At 51.0% G+C, this 23,230-nt stretch overlaps 1 protein-coding gene across 3 annotated transcripts in view; it reads right to left on the bottom strand.

The window, feature by feature from the left end:
* Positions 1 to 7,980: 7,980 nt before the first annotated feature.
* The window catches only part of NTNG2 (netrin G2), a 52,025-nt gene continuing 36,775 nt past the window's right edge, over positions 7,981 to 23,230 (bottom strand). For all 3 annotated transcript variants that reach the window (XM_076355526.1, XM_076355525.1, XM_076355527.1), the window contains exons 5-8: positions 21,838 to 21,864; positions 9,671 to 9,838; positions 9,082 to 9,216; positions 7,981 to 8,714 (exon numbers count right to left, since the gene is read on the bottom strand). In XM_076355526.1, the coding sequence (XP_076211641.1) occupies positions 8,491 to 8,714; positions 9,082 to 9,216; positions 9,671 to 9,838; positions 21,838 to 21,864 (554 nt within the window). In that variant the 3' untranslated portion in view covers positions 7,981 to 8,490. The remainder of the gene's footprint in view (positions 8,715 to 9,081; positions 9,217 to 9,670; positions 9,839 to 21,837; positions 21,865 to 23,230) is intronic.

Below are 23,230 nucleotides of genomic sequence, written 5' to 3'. Positions count from 1 at the left end.
AGTGGCAACAGAAACTGCAGATTAAAGCCTAGGAGGTCTGTTTGGTCCCAGTGAGTCCATGTGACGAATAATCAACAGCACTCTGGAATCTTAGTCAAAGATCTAGTTAACACTTATTGGTAATGACACTTGAGTTTCTTTGTATAGAGCTTTTGGAGATCCACAGAGATCCACAGTTCATTCTCGGTGTTATTACTGGATTCTTTCCACTACGTTGAAGAATGTATAACCAGTAAAATGGGGTGAAAAAACAAACAATTTTTAAGAAAGCTTCCTCTCGTCGTAACATTTCACAATAAAAGTGGAATTATTTGTACTAAGAATGCCTTTGGGTCCCTGAAGTATCGCTTTCTTTTTCTGGAGTACGTGTCTGTCTCAAGGAGGTGAGGCGCGTGTTCAGGTGCGCAGAGTTTTGCATGGAGATAGCCTAGCACGCTTCTGCCTGAGAATGCAGCACCTCGCTACGTTAATACAAGTGGGGTGTATTGTGAGCGGGCCGGGTTGCTATCTCCGTGCATCGGTGTTAAAATACTGCCTGCTAGGAAGCAGGCAGTATCCTGCTGTCCCTTGCTAACTGACTTATGTTTAACCAATATAAGGGTGGTGGCTTTCCCTAAGCAAATGAGCTGCCAGACTTCTCTGGCCAGAATTTAGCCATAATCTTTAGTTGTTTCTGTCCCGACGCGTTCATTGCAATGAGTAGTGTTAGCTTTGTCCTTTGAACCCACTGCCGAAGAGGTATGTGCGATCCAGTGCAGGGAAATACAGGTGCCTTACCGTACAAAACATCAGGTAGTGGTTCAAACTGTAATTGCTGGTAAAACTTACATCCTTGATGCATCCAAGCCCCGAATTTGCTTTGCTGGTACTTGCTGCACTGGGAGGCTTTTAGTTGCCGTCTGTGACTGTCCAGCTCACTGTGCTGCATAGTACAGAACATTTTAAGGTAATAGGGGAGAATCTTTGAGATGCCTATGAAGTGAAATCAGAATATGTGCATTGTTTAGCTTTAGTTATTTGTTATGTTGCAATCTTAATCGCTTCAGTGAACCCTGACCGCGTCTTGTCAGCAGTATATGCACTTATAAAACGGCTGTGACTCTTCCTTGATGTTGTGTACCTTGTGTGAGAAGGAAGGCTGCTTGAATGAATCCGTGGCTGTCACAAATTGGACGTTTCGGTTGCTCCCGCATCACATACTCCGTGCCCTGTGTGTTCTCTCCCTTTATGTTAACAGGAATATTTAAAAATACTGTCATCTTTCAAACCTCTTGGCAGGGCTGTGCTGACCTGCCTGCTGTTTCTACTTAGCACATTAAAAAGGCTGCTATTCTGCAAACAGCTGTAGGATGTTCCTATAGCTGTGGAAGCCATTTAGACTGTCTCAATGTAAATAAAGTGAAGCTGGCAACAGTGTGACTGAGGAAATGCCTTTCTGGCCATTAAATACAATTTTGTCAAAAGAATGCTTCTCTGAAACTTTTCTTCTGGCTCGCTTTCTCCTTAAACAATCTGCATTTCCAAATGTGTTCTTCTGAGCGCTGTACTTAACCGCATGCTGGAAGGAGGTTTGTTTTAACATTTCATTTTTCTTGTATTATGTACACAGCACGTAGGTCATGTACTCTACAACGCCTGTATTTTTCCATAAATCAGCTTTGAGGCATGGTCAGTGGCTCAGACTGTTTTGCTTATTTAAGACTAGATTTATCTGACTTAAGTTGTCAATCTCTCAGTGGTAGCTTACTGCTACCATATCAGTCTGTATCATTAATGGTGTATTCTTGAATAAAAAAATGTTTGGGTTGTTGCACTTAAAATACTTTTTCCCTCTTCACATATCACTCGGAGTAGGTTTGTAGTTTTAACTTCCCCCCCTCTTTTATACCCATAACGTGGAAGCCCAAGCAAACTCCAATGCAGAGAACACTTCTCACCGGTTCAAATAAAATCTGCATGGGGCAACAAACAGTAGAATTTTCATAACTTCTCTGCTGTTTCCATTGTGTGTTATAAAATACTGAGCAGCGATGGACAGTGGGTGTCGGTAAGCTGAGTGTAGACTTGCTTTATTCATTCAGTATCATCTCAGCACTAGTGGCAGTCGGAGGAGGTTGTTCAGCGATCGTTCTCTTCCGCTGAGTGTTAAAGTCAGAAAAATTGGTAAAGAACATTTCAATGCAACAATGTAAAACAGTTTAATCAGAGTTTGTGCCGAAAACCTTTGGAAGAAGCAGCGTTCAGGTTTTTGTACAGAGGCTTCCATGCTGCTTCCAAGCTTGGCAGCTTAATTTTCAGTGCAAAACCAGGTCTCTCTGTGGCACTATTAATCTTTGACATCATTAAGAAGGGAAAGCCTTGTAAGTGTTGGACTATATTTTGTTCAAAGTTTGGGGGTTTTAATTAATTCTTTGTACATGAAATAGGCTTTCCAGTAAAGGTGGAGTATAATTCTGGTTATTCCTTTTTTCTTTACGGTTTACTGTAATTGTTTTCCAAGTCACTACTCCAAATTACGGTGATGTGAGAACAAACTGGAGCCAGAGGTATAATGATGGTATCCAAACAGGTACTTGCCTAATGTTTTTCTCACCTAAGTTTCATTGTACGTGCGCTATGCTATGGAGTGCTGGCTTACTAATGGTGCCTTTATCAGTTGTACCTATGGATGTCTGCTGACCAGCCAGAGGAAAACCAGCCCTTTGCAGGAGCGGTAGCCCGCTCGGGGAAGCGTAGCAGGGAGGGCTGTCACTCCTCGGTGTGGTGGCGGTAGCAGGCGGGCCTGAGGAACAGCTGAGAGCTGGCGGTGCCTCTGGGTTGCGAGTGGTAGCCGCGAGAGCTGTGCCACGCTGCTGGGGGGTGATGAAAACCTCAGCCTCTCCTCCCGGTCCCTCGCCTGTGCTCACCCGTCCAGTGCTGGTAGTACTGGCGGGGCAATGAGTTTTTACAGTACTGTCTCCTAGATAAGCTGGGTGCAGTAACTAATTAGCAGCTGGGTCCCATGGGTGGAGGCAGAGGAGCTGGGAGACATGAGTTGTGCAAGGCGTGCAGACTGACGAGGCGCTTGGCCCCTTCCTCATGCTAGTCCATAAAATGGAAGCAGCCCCCACCCCTGCTGTACTGACGCTAGGGAAGCGCTGAGCAGCACGTGCTTCCAGAGCAAGAAAGAACTTGTAGTGACCAAACATACTGATTGAGGGTAAACAACATTCCCAGTCCCAGCTGAGATCCAAAAAATAACGTGGAACCCCAGTGATTTTGGAGTTGAGACTTCCCCCACCCCCCCAGTTACTGAAGAGTGGTGAGATGCTGGGGTTTACTTTTGCGTATAGAAGGGAGAGACCGGAGTAGCCAAAAGCTGGAGCTGGGCTGCTCATTCACAGCCCATCGACCGTGGCAACACCAAGGATAAGCAGAACCACGGTCCTAAAAATGCAAGACGTTCTCTCTAGTCTGCATGAATAAATGATGGATGAAATGACTGCTGTATTGTAAATGGAATTTATAATGTTAATGATACGATACAGTCTCTTGCCACAACGGGTCCATTCCCAAGTCGTATATAAGGTCCCTTTTCTTGTCTTTTTAAGATGCTTGGAAAGGAGCCCGATGCCTTATTCTCTAGTGCAAATAAATGTAAGCTAAGCAGCCGTCTACATCGAATATCGCTGACACATGAGACCTTCCAGCCATATGTACCTGTCTGCCAAGGCCTCTAATTTGCCACCAACTTCCTGGCAAAGTGATAGAAATTAAAACAAAGGCGGTTTGGGCGCGTGTTACACTTGGTATTGTGAAAACGTAGAAAACCTTGTTTTACAGCGTGGCAGGCTACACTGCTGTGGCTGTCCAATTTTGTCACGGATTTCACTGTTGTATCAAGCAAGAATTCCCTTTGGTACAGAGAAATCCCATCAGTTTCCCCTCTCTTTATTTTAATCCCTGAAATAGCACAGAGCGCGGTTGGGATGGAGCTTTTGGAGCCCAGTATTGCTGCTGGCCAGGAGAGAAAGTAGTTGCGTGGTAAAAATGGGTGGTTTTAGGCTTTCCTCACACGTTTTACCCTGCAGTGAAACTTGTTACGACACCTAGAGAATCAAAATGATAAAGGAGCCTTTAGGACAGTCTGAAGCTCTTCTCTGCATCTCAAATCAGCGTGTGATTTTTAGCTGGTTTCTGCGTGGTAGCGGCCAAACTCTCCAACTCCCTGCCAGAAGGGCTGAGAAGATGGTCATACAAAGCTCTTCAAAACCCAGCTGTGCTCTTATTTCTGAGCAGGAACGCTCGGCTGCTCCTTTATACTTTATTTACATTTGGGACTTTTTATGAAAGCCAATTATAGAACAGAGTTGGTTGGTGAGACTATTAATTTTATTACCACTGAAGCGTTGGTTCTCTCGCTACTCCAGCCTCCGCAAGGCTCCTGACGAATCGCCCTCGTAGATGAGGTGTCTGCTTCCTCATCTTTATAAAACCAAATAACATACCTGGTAAGCGCCAATGGAATTTTTTCCCCCCTCCTTCTGTCTCCAGCTCCCAGGGACTGTAGGCTTAACATTTTATCTGGCGAGTGAGCAAATACGCATAAAGCCAGACCGCTGTTGACTTCTCCGCAGCCGGGGCTGCGGACTCAGCCTGGCTGCAGCAGTCTGTCCCATCAGGCAGATCTTTGTTGCTTCGGGGCTTTTGGTTATTTAGATTTATCAGTACTCTAAATAGTTAAAATCAGAGTAGAACTGGAGGTAAACAAGAAAAATCAAAAGCTCTACTTGTACTGTTTGAAGAGGTCACTTTTTTGCAGGCAGAAGTGTAATTTAAAAACTTTTTCAAATGAATCAAATGCTGGCTGCGTACCGGTGACAGGATTACACATGAAAACCTCTTGAAAGAGCGCAAGTGGCTTTCTCGGAAAGAGAAGTACCTTTTGGTTAACCTTTCCACAAGTAAAGTATCAAGCTCATTGGACAACGTCTCCCGTTTGGAAGCATTAACTGATGTACAAATGTTTCTATCTTAAAGAAGATGAACTTTTGGATCCGTGGGTACTTGCTGCGATGGTTTCTCTCTGTATTATTTCAATAATGCTCTATTCTCTTTGTGTAGACACCTATGTGCTGACAGATGTCTGCAGTTAATGGATCTTCAGTGCCGAAGCTTTCAGAAGCTTTAAATTATTTTCTTAAATACCAGGTTTAAGTTTTGTGTGAGAGGTTTTTTTCTGCCTTGCAGTGGTTTGTGTTACGTGATTGCAAGTTCTCCAGCACCATTGGACAGGTAAAGTGCCATCCTGATCTCCAACACGCAGGGCTAGCTTTGTGGCTGAGCCTGAAGATGAGCCGTACTGCCCCGTCCGCAGGCAGAGCCGCAGGAGGGAAGTCTGAAACTCCCTCTTTTGGCTCTGCTCTTGCTCTCAGCCTAAAGGCCATCTGATTTCTTCTGCGAGATGAAGCATGTCGTGTTTGTCCTTCGCAGTCACCATTTCACAGAGGGCTTTGCTTCTGCACGACTAGGAAGAGCCTAAGAACGGTATACCTCGTGTGGAGGGCCGACTTGTGTTTTGTTCCCCAACATTTTTCAGGTGTCCTTTGGCATGGCTGCAGGAGGGTTAGCACCACAACTTTCTGCTTCTGGTTGAAGTTACAGAACTATTCGTTGGGCTTTGGTTAAAGAAGGTCCAGGACTGAACGTGACTGGTACTCTGGGTTCACAGGGAGGTGGTACCATCTCTGGAGCTGAGTTAGGAAGCCAATGATGTTTTATCTTAAAAACAAACAAAACCCCCCAAACCAACCAACCAACACCCAATCAACCAAGAGAAAATCTCCCAAACCTAAAAAGGTCTAGTGCAGTGGTCTATCACCTTCAGCAGTCTTCATTCCTGGGCTGTTCTGAGCTTTGTTGTGCCCTTCTGAGGTTATTTTCTACAGGAATTCATTGCTGCTGCTTGGCACGCTCCTGCTTGCATCGCAATAAAAGTGTGTGTTTGCAGGGAATCTGCTGGGTGCAGAGTTCGTCTGGGATACGGCTTTATGAAGTAGTAAATTTTCTGTTGCTTAATCTAATATTTTAGAGAAAAACACTAGTGCAGGGAAAGGAGAATGTTGCTTCACCTTCCAGAAGTGCCATTAGAGATCTTGATCTTGTTACAGTCTTTTCTATGCTATTACTTGTACGAACAGTAACGCATGAGGATTTTAAATCTATTGCAGTCAGAAAGTACAAAGAAAGAGCGAGCGTCAATACCAACAGACAGCAACCGACTGCATTAAGGAAAGGGAGGCAATGCTTGTGCCAGCCCGCTCCCTCAAAGATCTGATCTCAGCAGGGTGAGTTTAACCCTCATTTATTTTATGGTGGATTAACTAAGTCCTGTGACCTGCCTCTGTGATGTTAAATGCTGCTCAAAACGTGCACCAGATTTGTGTCGCTCTTTGATGTGGCAATATCCGTTCTCGCACCTTCGCTCCCGTTTTCTTCTCCTTTTTCAAAGTACGAGTTCACTGTCCCCCCTCTCCGTGGAGGTGGCTGCATTTCGGGGGCGCTGGCTGCGTGCACAGTATCTGCAGTGTCAGGCTGGAAGACGCTGCAGGCTCTTGCACTTTCGAAACTTGGGCTGCTCCCAGCACCGGCCCCAGCTGAGCAGGATGGGCTGTAGGGACAGGAGCATGGAGACCGAGCGCTGAAACAGAACAGACGTTGATAGAGAAGCTCTTGGAGTAGCACTCTGGCAAGGACACCAGACCTGGAAATGCCAGTGGAGGCTCAAGGCGGGATTATGTGGGGCTCCTGGGCTGGCTCAGGGAGCAAGCGGGCTGGGTAGAGCTGGGGCGGTGACCGAGGGCTGCTCCCTTGTCAAGAGAACTAGCCCAGAACTGAATGTGCTGGAGGTGGCGGGTCTCTCCCGCCTTTTTATCCTCCACTCAATCAGCTCCTGGTTTGGCAAATCTTTGGACATGACAAAATTAAAGCTCTTGTGTTCGTGACATTCCCGTTGTTCTGATTGAGTTACATCATTGCTTGTCTCTGGTTTCTCCTGCCTTCGTTTATGTGCTTGACTGCAAACACTTCCTCTGATAGCGGCATGTTTATAAGCCTTAAATGAGTTGATCTACTCCCTGTGAGCTCTATACTGAAGTCCCAGGCTCCGGCTGCTTGAAGGTATTCAAAATAAATAGCTTTTTCTGCAAAGGTGTATCATGGCACCAGCTCTGGGGTGCTGCAGTGGGGCTGGGCAGCTGAGGTCCCCCTGGAGAAGCATCCCTGGGCTTCCCAGGCTTCTCCTGCCGCAGGCTCATTTGGAAATGGCCTTTCCACACAAGACCAGTGCTTAATATATCACTCAGGCTTTGTTCATTGTCTACAGTTAGTAGTCTAATCTAGGTTCAGCAAAGTAATTAGGAGAAATAATTAACAGCTCTCAGTGATGAGGCAACCTCTCTCTCCCTCCCCTCTCCCTCACCATGTGGTGCACCTTGGTAGTGACTTAGAAAACACAAGAGGACATTATGAATCAAAAAATAAGTCTTTACCTGTAATTAACTGCGCACACAAAAAGGAAAACATGGTGATCAAGCAGCAATTGATAGTTGCTTTACTGGAGGAGGATACACCAGAATGAAATGGTCATGGCAAAATGTCCCTTTAAGTTGCGGTTCTTTTATAACATTTAATCCAAACAAAAATAAGTCTCTACCAAAAAAAAGTATTTGAACCGTACACTATACGGACATGTGTGGATAAGACACTGCACTCCTCACGTACCATACGCCTAATGGCCCCTGCGTTCTCCGTAAGTGCAAGAAAACAAAACCCAGCAATGAAAATAAAAAAATCAATGCAGCAACTAGAGTTGTAGGCAACAGTATGTGCGTGGCCAGGCCAGGCCGATGGTGGGATGTGGGACTATGCAGCAAGGATGGACCAGAGTCTCCCCTTCCCTCCCTCCCCTTCCCCTGCCTGTTGTGTTACGGGGCTCTGGAGTTGTCATGACAGGCTCTTTCAAAACAGGACACTAAGAAGAGGAAAAATAAAAAGCACACCCCAGCCTATACCAAAGTAAATAAAGTAATAATAAAAAAAATATCCCTTGGATCGCGGCACTATTTCACCAGGGCCCCGGTGGCCCCGGCCCCAGGTCGCCCTGTGCGGAGCAGGGAAGGAGAGTCGCTGCGTGGAGGGAAGGACGGGCCCCGTGTCCCCGCCGGGCTGCGGGACCGCGGCCCCGGCACAGGCTGGTGCAGTCCCTGCCGCCGCTGCTCAGCAGCCGGCTCTGCGCTGTGGCCACCCCGGCTGCTGCCAGGATGAGTTCGTGGGCAGGAGTCAGCCCCTGATTTTCTGCATACCTCTCTGCTTGGAAAGTGGACCAGAAGACGTTGTGCAAGTCCTAGCATGAAGGAAGGCGGAGGAGACGGTGGGGAGAGCCACCCGTTACCTTAGTCTCCCCAGGTCCCTCGGGTGATGTGCCTGGGCTGGGCTCCCTCCTCTGCGACTTCAGAGGTCCACCCAGCCGCGCAGCTGGAGGGCGAGCACCCCGAGGAGGATGGTGCCGGGGCTGCCGCGTGCGCTGGGGGCACCGTCGCAGTCCTTTTTGTCAGCTTCGCACCTGGATTGCTGACACAGGACCCCCTTGAAGCCCACGGGGCAGACGCAGCGCTGGTTCTGGTAGCAGGTGCCGCCGTTCTGGCAGAGCAGGAGCTCATCGTCGCAGACGTTGGCTGCGAGGTGGGAGGGAGGTAAGGACGTGGGCGTTAATCTGGGGGTATGTTAAACCCCTTGACTGAAGCAGAAACTAGAAGCTTTTGGCTTTCTTCTCTCGCTCCTGGGGGTTAAATTGTCCAGCCCTCGTAGTGCCAGAGCAGCCCCAAGGCCAGAGGAACAGAGTGGGGGCTGCAAACTCCAGGGGTAAAGCTATTAAGTCATTTTGGATTTGGGAGGAATGGCTGGAGTCTGCTCACCCTACACCCTGAGCATCACGGGGCACCCGAGCAGGCGGTGCTGAAGATCCCCCTCTTGTTTGGACCCATCTCACACCTCCCTCTGTCCCCCTGGCTCAGGGGGACATGATGCTGCCGGCGTACTTACGGAAGCAGCCCTGTCTCCAGTAGTAGTTGGGCAGGCAGTCGTCACACTTGGGCCCCGTGGCGCCTTCTTTGCATTCACAGTAGCCGGTCTCGTTGCAGCGGTCGTGCACGGAGCTGATCTGGTTGCAGTTACATTCTGGCCAAAGACAGGGCTGTTAGTGCCTGTCCTGCCTGGGGGCTTCGTGCCCGCTAATGGCCCGAGGGAGGTGTTGAGGCCTTTGGAAAAGGCTGGCTGCATGCTACGGGAGGGCTGTTAGAGACCAAGGGACTGGGAGGGCATGGTTTTACCAGAGGCTCCAACAGTGCAAACAGCCACAGGTGCAAAGACCACCCCCCTTTGGAGCTGAGCAGCTCCTGGTAGAGCAATGCATCTGAATCAAGTTGGAAAGATAGTATTGGGGCTTTGTTTTCAGGCAAGAGAAGCCTTGGTGGGCTGCACAGACCGTACCGGCTGCTGTCTTTGGGGAGCACGCAGGTGGACACACCACGCTCCAGAGAGGGGCTGAACTGACGCCCACCCCATAGAGCAAGGTCCCGCACGAGCCGTCCCACGTCCCGGTGCCTCAGCCCGAGGCTGCCGGAACGCTCACCTATGCATACATTCTCGTCATCCAGCTCCACCGAGCTGTTGCGGTAGAAGCCCAGGCGGCAGTGCTGGCAGTGCTGGCCCCTCGTGTTGTGCTTGCAGCTCACGCAGGTCACCACATTCAGGAAGTCGATGTAGCTGCAGCGGTTGGAGTGGCCGTAGCACTCGCAGTCTGCGGAGAGGAGGAGAGAGCTGGGGAGCTGGGCCGGGAGCATCCTCCCTCGCGCTGGGCGGAGGAGCGGAGCCATGAGGCTTCGGAGGAGGCTCCTGCTCGGGTGAAACGCCATGGCCACTGCCGACGTGGGGCTGGGGTGGGCTGGATGAGTGCGCACAGCGGCTGCCGTTCTTCACCGCCATGGGGGGGATCAGGCTGGAAGTCATTGCTCAGAGACCAGAGAGGGGTCAGGGGGCTCTGTCCCCTTGGGGTGAGGACAGGCGGGAGCCAGCCCCTGGCTGCCCCAGGACATGATCTCTTTAAGGAAATGCATAATCATGGGAGCAGTCAGTGGGCTGTGGAGGGGAGTCAGGTGTTCATTAAAGAGCTGCCTTGTTAATGAGCAGAGCCCAACTTGGTGCCTGGGTTTGGCTGTGGGGGGGCTGTAGGACCTGCAAGGGAGCTGTGCTGGGGTGCAGAGCCCCAGCAAAGGCTCTGCCGAAGGCTACTCTTGGCCTTGCTGCGGCAAGGAGGGGACGGGCCCATGGGACGGGGCTGGCAGAGGGTGCAGCAGTGCTCGCTGCCTCCAGTGACGGGAAAGCCCTGGGACAAGGCTGAAGTGGAGCTGAAGCTGCTGCGTGCCCAGGTAAAAACTCGCCGCCTCTCTGGCTTTTTCCCCCCAGCGTCGCTTCTCAGCGTCCCCCTTGCTGTTGTACCTCCCAAATCAATACGAGTTGTGAAGTACGGTGACTCTCAGGTTAAAGGCTTAAAATGAGTGTATGCAAGAAAGCATGGCTTGCGTGGGCTCCCTCAAAAGATGGTGAGGAAGCGTGTGAGGGTTTGAACCAGGGCTGCCTGGTACAGCACAGGGACGCCTGCGAAGGCTGCTGGCGGGGTGGGAGATGCCACCATCACTCGGCCGAGCACTGCTCCTGTCCCCAGGGCTGACCTCTCTCAGCTGTGGGCCTGTGTTGGAAAACAACCAGCTAGGTTTAATTTGTAGCCAGAGGAATTTGATTACTTGCTTCTTGTGTTTGCTTTTTATTACCATGATGGGATGGTGACTACCTTGCGATGTCAGATTCAGGACGCTGGATCTTTCTGGAAGTTTAAAAGTATAATGCTGGAGGAGAGGAGGTACCCTAGTTGCCTTGTGGCCCTGGTCAGGAGGTGTCCCAGCCAGCACTGGCAGAGGATAACGTGAGCAGAAACAGTGCCAGCCATGTCTGAGCTTCCCCAGCCTTCGGAGAGAAGGAGGAGGGAGGCTTGGAGCTGGGGTTTTGTTCCAAGTTCTAGCATTAAACATTCAAGGATGGGAGGGAAGGGTGTGGGTTGGCATGCACATGTGACTGGAGGAGGAGACTTGTCTCAATGAAATGATGACCAGGGAAGATGGAGCAGGGCAGAGGTTTCCCCATGGTTCACAGCTGCCTGAGGAGGAGCTGAGAGTCCGTGGTAATCTTGACACTCTATGAAACAACCTCTGCCTGTTTGACTAATCCCAAATAATTTCAGCTCAAATACTTCTGGCTGCTGCAGTTCCCAAGCATTGTTTCACCCTAGGGATGCACTCCTACACACAGCTGATCACGACTCGGATAGGCAAACCCTCCCCATCTTCTCCATGTCGGAGGCTGATGGGCCACATCACCTGGGGGAAGACTAGGAGCCCTGGAGCACCGCGCTCCCTCCTCTTACCTTTATATGTTTCAATAGGAGCCACTGGGACAGAGTCTGGTTTGAGCCGGATGAGTTTTGAGCTCTTTGAGGATGCTTAAGAAAAATCAGAGACACGCTTTTTCTCACCGCTCAGCACCGCTCCGCATCCTGCCCTGCCGCGAGCAGCTCTGCTACGAGAACAATGCCGAGCCGAGCCAAGAACACTGCTCTGGCAGCGCCGGCGTCTATTTCTGCACCAGCCAGCTGGTAGCTGCTAGATTTCTCCTCTTCTCCCCTCCTCAAAGTTTGATGCATGAAAAACTCAATGCACCACGCTATTGCAATGTGCGGAGCCGGGGGCCGAAGCAGAGGAGCTACTCGCACATCCCCCCGTTACACACGTTCAGCGGCACGAATTGGGTTATTCAGGATAAGGATCTACCAGTCTAAACAGCTTAAAAAGAAATCTACTGGCCATGGCCTCAGTTTGATGGAGGTCATGCCAACCGGCACCCAAAAAGCTGCTAGGAGTACAGCTAAGACCACAAGCACTACGGAGGTGGTATCTGGCAGGGCTTGCTACAGGGTCCTGCCAAGCACGCGCTGCTCCAGCCCAGCTTGTCCCCGCCAGCACATACCTGGCTTCTTCCCGTGCCTCTTGCCTGCAGAGTGTGCTGTGTGCCCTGCTTTGCTCTTTGGAGCTGCTACGCGAGAGGATAAAACACATCTGAGTGCTGTGGTGGGGAGAGGGCTCCCAGGGCCAGCCCAGCACAGTTGGTCTGGGATAATCCCTCAGGATAAGGGGCTGCCCCAGCCAGGACGGTGCTTCCTCGGGGCTGTGCTGCCAGCCAGACCCCCGTCCCACACAGAATGACCGGGGCGCTGAGGGTAAAGGCCATCGCGTCCAAATGGAGCTGATGGGGTTTGGTGCTTGGGGGGTTTTGTGCTTTGGTAACCCCAGTAAGGGGCAAGGTTGAGCAGCGCTGCGATCCCACAGGGTGTTTAGGAATGGGTCCCACCAGTTTTTGTGGGGTGCAAGCCCTTGCACAGCGCCGTGGTGCTCAGGGAGGTGCTGGGTAGGCATTGCCAGCTACATCCCACTGGTGCTGGTCACAACCCCACAGTGATAGCGATGGCAGGAGGTGGCCATGCTCCCCACCCCTAAGGCTCAGCCATGGTCAGAGCGGGCCCACTCCTGCCTCTGACGCCATTTGTGAGTCTGCTGTGGCACCGGGGCCTCCTCAGGTCTCCATGTCTTCCCCTGGTCCCATGGTGGGCTGGCACGGTGTCCAGACCCTCCTCCACCAACATGGCCTCTCCAGCCTCCATGGCCGTGACAGGCCACCACGGTGCCCAGGCCCTGCTCTGCCACCACGGCCTCCTCCATCCCCTGGCACGATGGCTGAGCACAGAACATGGCAGCCTCTCCTCACAGGCACTTGGCAGCGGATCAGTACAGCACAGGGGGACTGGGGCCTGTTGTCCCCGCCATGAGGGAAGTGGGGCAGCCCAGAGGTGAAGGAGCAGCTCAGTGGGTCCCCGGGGTGCTCCAAAGCCCCACACCTCTGCAGTGGGTGCTGCAGGTGGCCCTGGGGGCCATATACCTGCATAGAAGCCCCCATGTTGTGCCTATCCGTCATGAGGAGGGGGCCATGGCTGTGAGGAGGCTCCACGGGGTGTTGGGAGCAGGGTGATCTGCTAAGGAGGCTTGGCCCTGTTGGGCCAGAGCAGCCGATCAGCCCAATTAATCTTGCCCAATTAATCTTGGCTGGGGGAAGGTGCGTGCCCCTCACCCTGTGGCAAGAAACCCCTTCCCAAAGCAGCTGAGGTGCCCGTGGGCTCTCCTGGGGCCCAGGGACACCTCTGCAGCCATCCCAGCCCCAAACAGGTCTCCAAAAAGACCTCCATGGGGCTGGATGAGCAGAACTGAGCTGAGGTGGACCCTCTGAGTAGGAGAGCAGATTGTACGATGGTGGGTCATGCCGACGATGGGTGGGTTGTCCTGGCCTGCGGGCACTGGGGGAGAAACCTGTCCTGCCCCGTCCTTGGGGACAGGCATGGCCTTACCTCGAATGTTCTTGGGAGGGTCTGGTGGCTTCGGCTTGGGTCCAAGTGCTGCTGTGTTTGGTGGGCGCTGAACAGCTTATGGTGGCATCAGGTAGAGAGAACATCAGATTTAATACAGATCCCCCTCTTGTTTGCTTAAAAAGGTGGCAAAGGGACACTGGAAGCTCTAGGCAGGTATCTAGGGTGGGCTGATGGAGCCATATCTGGTTGAGGATGTGTTGAAGCAGGAATGAGAGACAAAGTCTCCTGGAAATTAGAGTCTTTAAGTGTGAAGAGAGACAGAAAAAATACTCCCGAGAGGAGGGTGTGGGAGCTGCTGGATGGGCGAGTGTTGGCATGTGGTCATTACATTGCCCAAGCATGGAGAGAAGCTAAATCTGCAGACCACTGTCAAGACTCAGAAGCCTCCCTTGTTCAGCACAGACTGTCAGCATCACTTGGCATTGATGCCCATGGTGTAGGCCTTGCTACTGTATCGAATACAGTTTTGTCTCTCTGTGATGCCAGAGACAGGCCCAAAAGCACAACAATTCCAAAGAGCTTCAATTTCAGCACTTTCTGCCCCCCAGTAGAGTATTTCCAAACACTGGGTTGTGTCCTGGGCCCAGCTTCAGCAGTTGTTATGTTCTGCACGGGAAGGGATGCTAACGTCTACAGCTGGAGCGAGCTACAGGCATCTCGGATGGGAAACAGGAGCTGAGCACCAACAGGCAACTGCCAAAGCACGTGTGCTGGTGGGAACCCTGAGGAGGAGAAGCTTCAGCCTCAACAGCCAGCGTGAAGCCTCCCAAGGTTCCCACCTGGAGCAGCTCACCTTAGGCAGTCACGTAGGAGACCTGAAGCAAGGAAATACATAAGGCGGCATCTATGCTATAAATGACACAGACCTATCTATTTACAAAGCTATTCTGCTCTACAAACAGACTCTGGTCTTTGGAGACGACAAGATTTCCATGATTCTCTCCGTTCATCCCAGCAGCAAGCTGTGAACACTCTCTTCTACCACTTACCGTCCTCATCTTTCATGTATACGACTAAACCCTGAGGCTCAATCCAGCCTCACCAGATTCCCAGCTGCGTGTCAGGCACAGACAAACCCCGAGTTTTTTCCCAGGTGGGAGGAGGAGAGAGATACATGGAAAACAGAGACGCAGAGCTAGAAACTAAAGCGTTCGCCGAGCGTTGGGAGCTGGTGCTCGCTGGCAGGACCCAGCTCAGCCACACATCTCCTACCTTCTGTTCCTGGGCCGGCCCTGGCCAGGGGAGAGCCCACTTGCAGCGGGGCAGCCGCCCTCAAGCCGGTGTAGCCTTGCGGCGACCAAAGGGGAAAGCTGTGTTACTGGCCGTGCTGGGGGGAGCTGGCAACCAGCAAGGAGCTTTGCAGCGCTCTGATGGAGGGCCAGCGCTTTGGAGGACAAAACCGACCCAACCCTGGGCCACGCAGGTTTTCGTGCCTTGCCCCCCCCCCCCCCCCCCCCCCCGATGCAAGTGCTGCTGCTGGCATTGGGCAGCTGGTGCCTCCTCAGGCACTGGAGGGGCCGGGCAGCCCTTGCGACGCAAAGGGCAGGAGGGCAGCGGTGTGCTGAGCTGCCCGTTCTCAGCCCGGCTGCACGCACGGCGTTTTGCTCTTGTGTTTGCCTAAGGATCTCGGCGACTGATCTGCACCCCTCTCTGCTTGGAAATAACGGAACTGAGAGTTAGCCCAGGTGTCCTACGACGGAGGCACGAAGTCCTAGTTGCTAATCCAAACTTCTAGGCCCTCCTTCAGGCCCTGCTCGTCCCTCAGAAATACCAATTTAAGAATTTGCAAGCCACTGCAGAGAAATTAAACCAGCAAGAAATGTATAGATCACTTGTTTGATTTCCCTGCAAACCCTCACCCCCACTGGCTGCATACCCCTCCCCGTCTCCTCAATATTGGTAATAATCTTCAGGTTTGCTAGAAAACAAACCAAGGAATAAAATTTTAAACGCCATATTATTAATTTCAAGCTCCAGTTGGGTAACATAAGGAGGAGGAGGGAAAAAAAAAAAATCTCTCGATCCTTGCCAAGTTTCAAAGGACAAACCCGAGTAGGAGAGAAATGTGATTTCCCAGCCTCGTCAAGGGGATGATAAACAATGCAGAATAAAAAAGAAAAAAAAAAAGTTAGTGGGTTTTTTTTTAATGACAAGCTCTAAGAGAAGGTGATAGACATTGTCCTTTTCAGCTGGAAAGTGGAAACCAATTGATATTAATACGGTGTTAAAGAGAATATGAGAAAAGCCCTGTGCAAATTGGCAAGGGTTTAATTAGAGTCACAATAAAAAACAGCCCTGAAGGCATTTTGCTTTTTAGTCATTCACATACACCTCCACTCCATCGCGTTTACAGAGCCAGGAAAATTATTAATGCTCGTTATCCTGAGAACCTTTCCCTTGGAGCTCTGGGACATTAATGGACAGTTTTACATTTCGGGAGGGGGAAAGACACGTTTCACCCCCAGACCCAGTTCATACAAATGGGAAACACTGGGCAGCTCTTATCTCGGGGGCTTGTATCAGCCCTGAGGAAAACTGCTGGTCTTGGTGGGTTTCTGGGGAAGCAGAATAAATTGATCCAAGAAGTCACGCTTTACAGCAAAAACCATGGGGGGAAACAGCACTGGAGTGGTGGGGAAGGACCCTGAAAAAGTCCTTCTCAAAACATAAACCGGGGTCCCGTTTCTGCAGGACCTACACAAAGCCAGGCTTTTGGTGCTCTCTTTCTGCCGGAGCTCTTAACCATCAAGCAGGGCCCAGGTTGGTTTTGTTTTTCCCAAAGGTGAACTGGCACTGCTGAAACTGCTACAAACTGGGGGGGGGGGGGGGAATGGAAGCAGAAAAAAAAAAAAAAAAGCTTTTTTTGCTTATTTTGAACGTGGGAAAAATGTAACAAATGGCAAGGAAGAATTTGACAGGCTTCAAGGAAGGTTTTGAAATAACAGAACTGCAGAAGGCAAATGAGAATAGCACTTAATTCATCCTCCTTAGGGTAACTGCGATTTCCCGTCCTTCTACCCATTTTGGCAGCCTTGACTGCCTTCAGACCACAGACCGTGCCCATAAACTCATTCTTCTCCCCCCTCTCACCACAGGCGACCGAGCACAAAAGCGTCCTACGAACATGACCGCAGCTCCACCTTGACCACGGAAAACACCACGAGCAGCCAAAGCAAGCGGATGTCTGGCAGATCCATGCAACCCAGAGACAACCCAAATCTAATCTACTCCTCTAGCCTACGTGCTACGTTGCTTTCTGCCTTGCTGCTACCCACTAGTGTGTGGAGGCATGAAGGAGAAGGGAAAAACACATTGGTCTGGCTTTAAATACCTGGTTTTTTCTGTGTTTCTCTCACGGGCACAGAGGCAGCGAACTCAGAGGCTAGTCTGATGATGCTTGCTTATGGTGGGAAGCAGAAATTCAGAGGGCAGAAGACAGTGTGTAAATTAGAGGGTGAAGCAGCACAGGGATGGGGCAGGGCCCCAACAGGACTTTTTTTTTAAATGGCTGGCTGGCTGAGCTGGCTTTAAAGCAGGGAGGGATTTGTATAATGCTTCTAAAATTTAGAAGGGAGGTAGTGACAGAGTATCTCACTTTGGGACTCTGACCCAGCTTGGGGTTATTGCGTCTCCTGCAAACGGGTGTCTTACCAGGAGCTCGAAGGGTCACCTCTTTAGCAGGGTGTTTTCCCTGAGGTCTAAGCGAGTTACATTCACAGCCCCTTTGGGGTGTCATGGTACTTAAAGAAGTACTTTACATTTTGCGGGACTGGAGGGGGAGGAACGTCTCTGGTCAAAAGCAGATCAGAATTAGGCTGTGCCTTGATTCCTTATTGCTGGTCAAAGGCACACAATGGACCTTTGGCATCAAACCCAGCATGGTGCCCATGTAAGAGAGCAGGTCCCTGAGCTGCTGGGTGGCCCTGACTTCTTTTGTATTTGGAGCAGCCCCTCCAGGGGCTGTCTCCATCCCCAGGCACAGCATTCTGGGGTTGGACCTGGCTGTGCAGAAACATGGATGGGGGTCTGGATGGGGGTGAGGAGCTCCGAGCTCAGCCCTGACCGTATCAAGCCGGAGATGTGGCGGCTGGACTGCGATTTATTTATTATTTATTTATTTTGTCCTTAGCCATCAGTTAATGAAAGCATGAAAATATTTTCTCTGCCCAGGAAGCAGGTTTTGGAGAAGGAATAAACCCCAAGGTGCATGATGTCTCCCAGGTCCCTCAGAGCAGTTTGGCAGGAGCGACTACCCCCACCACCCCCCAACCCCACACAGATGCCGTCCTGCCCGCCCCAGATGTACGACGCGAGGCAGAGCACTGCAAATCACACACAAAGTAGACGCTACACGCACCACCCACACGTACACAGCACTTGCAGAAAAACAGACCTAAAATGTGGCTACAGGTGAGCATGGATAAAAATCAAATGACCCCAAGAGTGTGGTGCAGATGTAGACGTGATCTCCTGTCACTGCCGGGGCCGTGGTGATGGGAGCTCTGGGCAGGGGTGGTGGATGAACCTCCTCCTGCACGTGTACAACATGGACCTATGTGAGGAGCACTTCTTAACAGTCAAGAGACTTGCACTCTGTTGCCCAGGGTCACTCCAACTCTGTGGAAGTTGGAGCTAAACCCTCAGCTTCCTGATTAACTACTCAAGCAGGGTACTTCCATGAATATATCTATATTTGCATAAACATGCAATCAAGTTTCCTCATCCCTTTGACTGGCTTCTGGCAGCTCCCCCAGACAGACTGTTACTAACATACTGTGGGTGTAAAACGTCCTCCTGGGAAATATCAGGCCCCGAAAGCATGGCAAGGGGAGGAATGCGTGTCTAATTCCTCCATGAGAAGCTTAAAAAAAAAGTCCTGCTGTTAAGTTTTATCTGCTCACTTCCAAAAGACAAGTGAAAACGCTGTCTCCTTGTTGACGGGGGGAGGGAAGGAGGAACCCCCAGAAAAAGGACAAAAGTTTTCCTCCACGGGATGATTTTAGAAATTAGGAAAGGGTGTTTCTGGCGTGTGTGTGAGCTCCAGCCCCACACACTCCCTGGTTGCTTGTACAGCGCCCGCCTGGGGAATGTTAGAGTGCGGCTCTGCCCTCGGAAAACTGCCCTAGAAGATGCAGCCAGCCTGCATTACATCCCTGAGTCTGGCCACAGGGACTTGATGCAGGATTGGGAGAGCCAGCAAGGACAGAGCCAGCTTCTCCCTTGACCCGACGTCCCGTCCCTGGCATGACTTAGCAAAGCCTGCGGGCTGCTCTGAGTCTGGCGGTAAGTGGCAGGAGGTGGCCGCTCGCGCGCTGAGGCAGCAGCCCTCCACGGGGAAGGTTCCCTGTCCGAGCGAGCGGCCGGTGGGGCAGAGCAGCACCCAGCCTTCCCCATCGCGCTCTGGGAGCAGCACCCAGCAAGTACAGCGGGGGCAACTCTCCTGCCTGCTCTGGTATCGCATGTGGAGGTCGGGGATAGAGCAGGATGGGGTACAATTCCCCTCTCCTTCCAGCCAGGCAAGACTGGTTTAATTTTACAGTGGGACAGTAAAGCCTTCATTGCTGCCCTGCCCTGCCTTGTGATGGAGCTGCAAGAGAGCATCTCTTGCAGCCATGCCAGCCCTGTGCAGGACAACATTGCCAAGTGGCTCTAGGAGGGATGGATTTTGAAAATCTTTTCTTTTTAAAAAAGCAAAATTGAGAGAAAAAAGGGAAAAGCGTTGTTTGCCCCGTATCCAGTCCTGGCTTCACTTCTTGCTGCCCTGATGATAACAGAGCAACAGCAAAGTGAGATCAGCCGGTGGGGGGGGATGTCAACCCATGGCGTGGTTGTCTCTTGGCTTTGAGGTGGACCCGTTGTGGCTGGCTCCCTGCTTATAGGGACCACAAAGCTTGTTCCTAGCTCATGTTACACGTGTCAAAGTGTCCTTGGACTGAATAGAAAGAAAAGCAAACCAGGACTGCCCAGAGGCTGGGGGATGTGAACCAAGTCAGGGTGTTTTTTATCCATGTCCCTTTATCATCCTACAGAGCAGATAACCAGGGCCATCGACATGGCAGCCCCATGCGTTCCCCACCGCCACCGGAGGAGCCGGGATGGGAAGCAGCCGAAAAGAGGAGCCCGGCGGTGGAGCCCTGGCCCTCCGAGCGAGGCAGGGAGTGTGACACCCACCTGGCTGGGTGGTGGTGGCAGGTAGGGGGATGCTGGTGGTGGTGGTTGTGGTGGTGGTGGGCGTTGTTGTGGTGGTCGTTTTTGCGGTGGTAACCTGCTGCGGTCGCTCATACGCTAGCAAGCAAAGAGAAGAGGTGGGAGGCACCTACTCGGGGGGAACAGAGGGTTTCCTTCCCAGCCCGCATGCCCATGAGGCTGCCGCTGCTGTGCGGCACCACCCGACCGTGCTCGCCACAACAGCCTGAACTGGTGACCAATTTCTCAGTGCGATTACAACTGGGGCACCAAGAGGATTAAGGCGATGGTGGCTCGATGACGCTGGATGCAGCGAGCACATGTATGCGTGCAGGGGCCGGAGGCTGTGGCTGTATCAGCTTACTCTGTTGGTGCAGATATTGGCTTAAATACTTACAGCTCTATCGTAAACTAATTGCCAATTAAGCTGAAAAGGGGAAATGAAAGCATGCCTGGGCAGAGATGGGGCGAAGAGCGGGCGGGAGGTGCAGAGGAGCCCCCAGCCCGCCCTGCCGGGGGGTGTGCTTCCGCTGCCTGACACCTACGTGCCAGCTGGCAGAGCCCTGCCTACCCCGGCTCCATAAACAGCACCATTCCCTTCTGCCACCCCCCAGGCAGCAAACTACCCAGCACCATCGAAACCAACCCGTACCATCAGCATGTATTAATTTCCACTGGCGCCCTTCGTTCAGCAGGGCAAATTAATTGATGGCTTAACCTCAGCAAGCCCCCGTGGAGCTGAGCAGGAGCGACCCCGGGTGCGGTGCCCACCCGACCGTGCTCGCCACAACAGCCTGAACTGAAAAAACACTCGGAACACAAATTCCTCCTTAACTTACACCTGCTGCCCTCCTGTCCTTGTTTGTCCCACTGCTTCATGCAGATTATCATGCTTAATTTCATAATAGCCCTGAGCTAGTTTAAATACTTAATTTAGGTCACTTCTAGTCTCCTATGCAGGCTCAATAATCTCTCCTTAACTGGCCTTGGACACAAATCCCTCCTGTCCACCTCCTGCACATCGCTCCCAGCATCCCCCCCAGCTTCTCCCTAGCAGAAAAATGTTATGGGAAACATTTTCCAGTGAAACACAGGTAGCACTGAGAATGCCGAGCTCTGTTAAGGGGGAGAAAAAGAGTTATCACAATGGTTTTGACCAGAAAAGCAAAGAATACTTGGGACTGTTAAACACTTAATTTTTTTAAATCCTAAGTTTCTTAAGGGAGACCTTTAATTTTTATTTGACATTTTTAACTATTTAAATTTAACTGCTTAAAATCTAAATATGGTTCATTTACCCAGAAAACCCTTCCCCTCCACGTTTCAATTAGGTGCATTTTTCTTAATTGCATTTGCATTTCTCTGAAACTATTTCTCCTCCAATTCTCTCCACTTGCCTGCAAACCAAAGAATTCATTATTCATTCAGCTCTCCGATTTGTTTCTTCTGGAAGGTAGTTCCGAGCCACAAAAGTCGAACCCAGGCTTCTGCTTACCCAAAACTCAAGAGTCTTTGATATCAAACTACCTCCAGCTTTGTTAAATAAGGAGTCCTACGATACCATCAATCTTTCAATAGAAATCCCCGCTGAGCTCTACCGTCTTTGCTGCCGACACTTCATAGACGTATGTTCATATACATACACGTCTACATACAGATGTACACACACTCTCTCTGGTTTTTTTTATTGATAGCCCAAGGTGACCCAGACTGGATGCTATGCCAAATAATTCAAACCCAGCTCCTTCTCACAGCAGAAGTCTGCAATACTGGGGGGGAAAAGTTCACAGCGAGCACCGGTGGTTTTGAAGAGTCTTTTTTTATTTCCTTTCCGGCTGCCATGCTAACGAACCTCATGGGGGGAAACCATGCCAAAGGAAGAGACAAAATGAGGGTACTGAAGTCAAAGGAAAAAAATATAAGACTCTTTGACAGGACAGAAAATGAGGCATAATTAGGGAAGACTTATTGCCTGGAAAATGATAATGGACAGAAAAAAACAATTCTTTTTTTTCCTAGTGACATCCGCAAGGACCATGTACCGAGGTGTTAAATGCCAGCATTTCAGTTATGTTTTTACTTACTGCCAAAGGCTGAGCCTGCAGCTGCACCTGGAAAAAAACAAGAAGAAGCCCGGTCACTGGAAGCAGGACGCCGTCGGCTCTGATACCAGCAGAAGATCAAACAGATACACGACGCGGGACCGAACAGCAGTTAATTAGCAGGGGTCTTGCTCGTATCAGTTTGCTGCAACATTTTAAAAGCTGCTTTTGTCAAACCACAGAGGCAACCAGACAGTGCTGTCCGGGGTCTTGGCATCTCAAGCCTTTCACCTGGGGAAGAAAAACCAGCGTGGTCCTTGCTGATGGGTTTTTCTGTTAACCACTTCCTTGACCTACCGTTAAAGCCCAGCAAAGGACAAGCACATCTTCTGAGGTTCACTGGGCTAAGTACAAGCTGTAGGGTCTGAAACAGGTTGTTGCGCCTGGGGCAGCTCTCCGTGGGCGAGAAGGGTTGAACACCCTTCTCATCGCAGCACTTGCTCAACAGGACGCTGCAAAGCCACCGGCTTCAAACCCGCCAGTCGAAGGCCATCCAAGGACCAGCTTCTGGCTTTTGGCACCCGGGAGGCTAAAGGCCATGGTCCTCTCTACTGTACCAAGTGGATGAATCATGGAAAGTCTCAGCTTTGCGTGAACATAAAGCACAGGACCAGTGATGGAAGAAGCAGGACCACCAAGAGGAGAGGACTTCAGAGAAATGCCTCTGTTGCAGAGGAAGAGGATGATGTTGATGGGAGAGGAGGAAGCAACAGAGAGAGAGTCGGGGTTGGGGGGAGGAAGAAGACTGAGTGACAGAGGGGAAGAGAGATGAATGGGAGAAGAAAGAGCAGAGGAGAAAGAGAAATAGGAAGAGACACAAGGAATGGAGGGGAGGGAAAGAGAGAGAACAGCATGTCTGTGCCTGTCAACACCAGAAACTCTCCCAGGCTCCTTTGAAGCAATGCAGCCGCTTGGTGGGAGCTGACAAGCTCGTTCCCTTTCAAAGAACCTGCTCATCTACCAGCCCTGGCACACACAAAACATTCCCATCACGGCCTTCGGAGCCTGAATTTCAGCTTTGATCATCTTAAAGCACATAAATCTTTCAAAAAATTTGGGGGGAGGCAGGGAAAAGATTCTCTTTGGTAATGCTCAGAGCTGCTGTTTGAAAGGCTGGAGCGGCTACTGTGGCTCTGTGACATTTAAACAAGTCTGCTAATGTGGACTGGACAGAAACCCAGGAGAAACTGGCCCATCTGTGATGTTTCCTGCCCCAATTCCCCTGCTCGAACAATGGTGGGTATGCATCCTTCATCTCATCTGTGCGCCTTTGCTTCTGTCAGTGCCTTGCTCCAGCAGGCAATTGGATGAGACTGGAGCTGCGCAGAGGGACGGCAGCTCGCCGCGCTTGCCTGAAACACCGACACACACAGAA

The sequence above is a fragment of the Aptenodytes patagonicus genome, chromosome 18 (genome assembly GCF_965638725.1).
Source record: "Aptenodytes patagonicus chromosome 18, bAptPat1.pri.cur, whole genome shotgun sequence".
Classification (NCBI taxonomy): Eukaryota; Metazoa; Chordata; class Aves; order Sphenisciformes; family Spheniscidae; genus Aptenodytes; species Aptenodytes patagonicus.
This window is presented reverse-complemented; position numbering and strand designations above follow the sequence as displayed.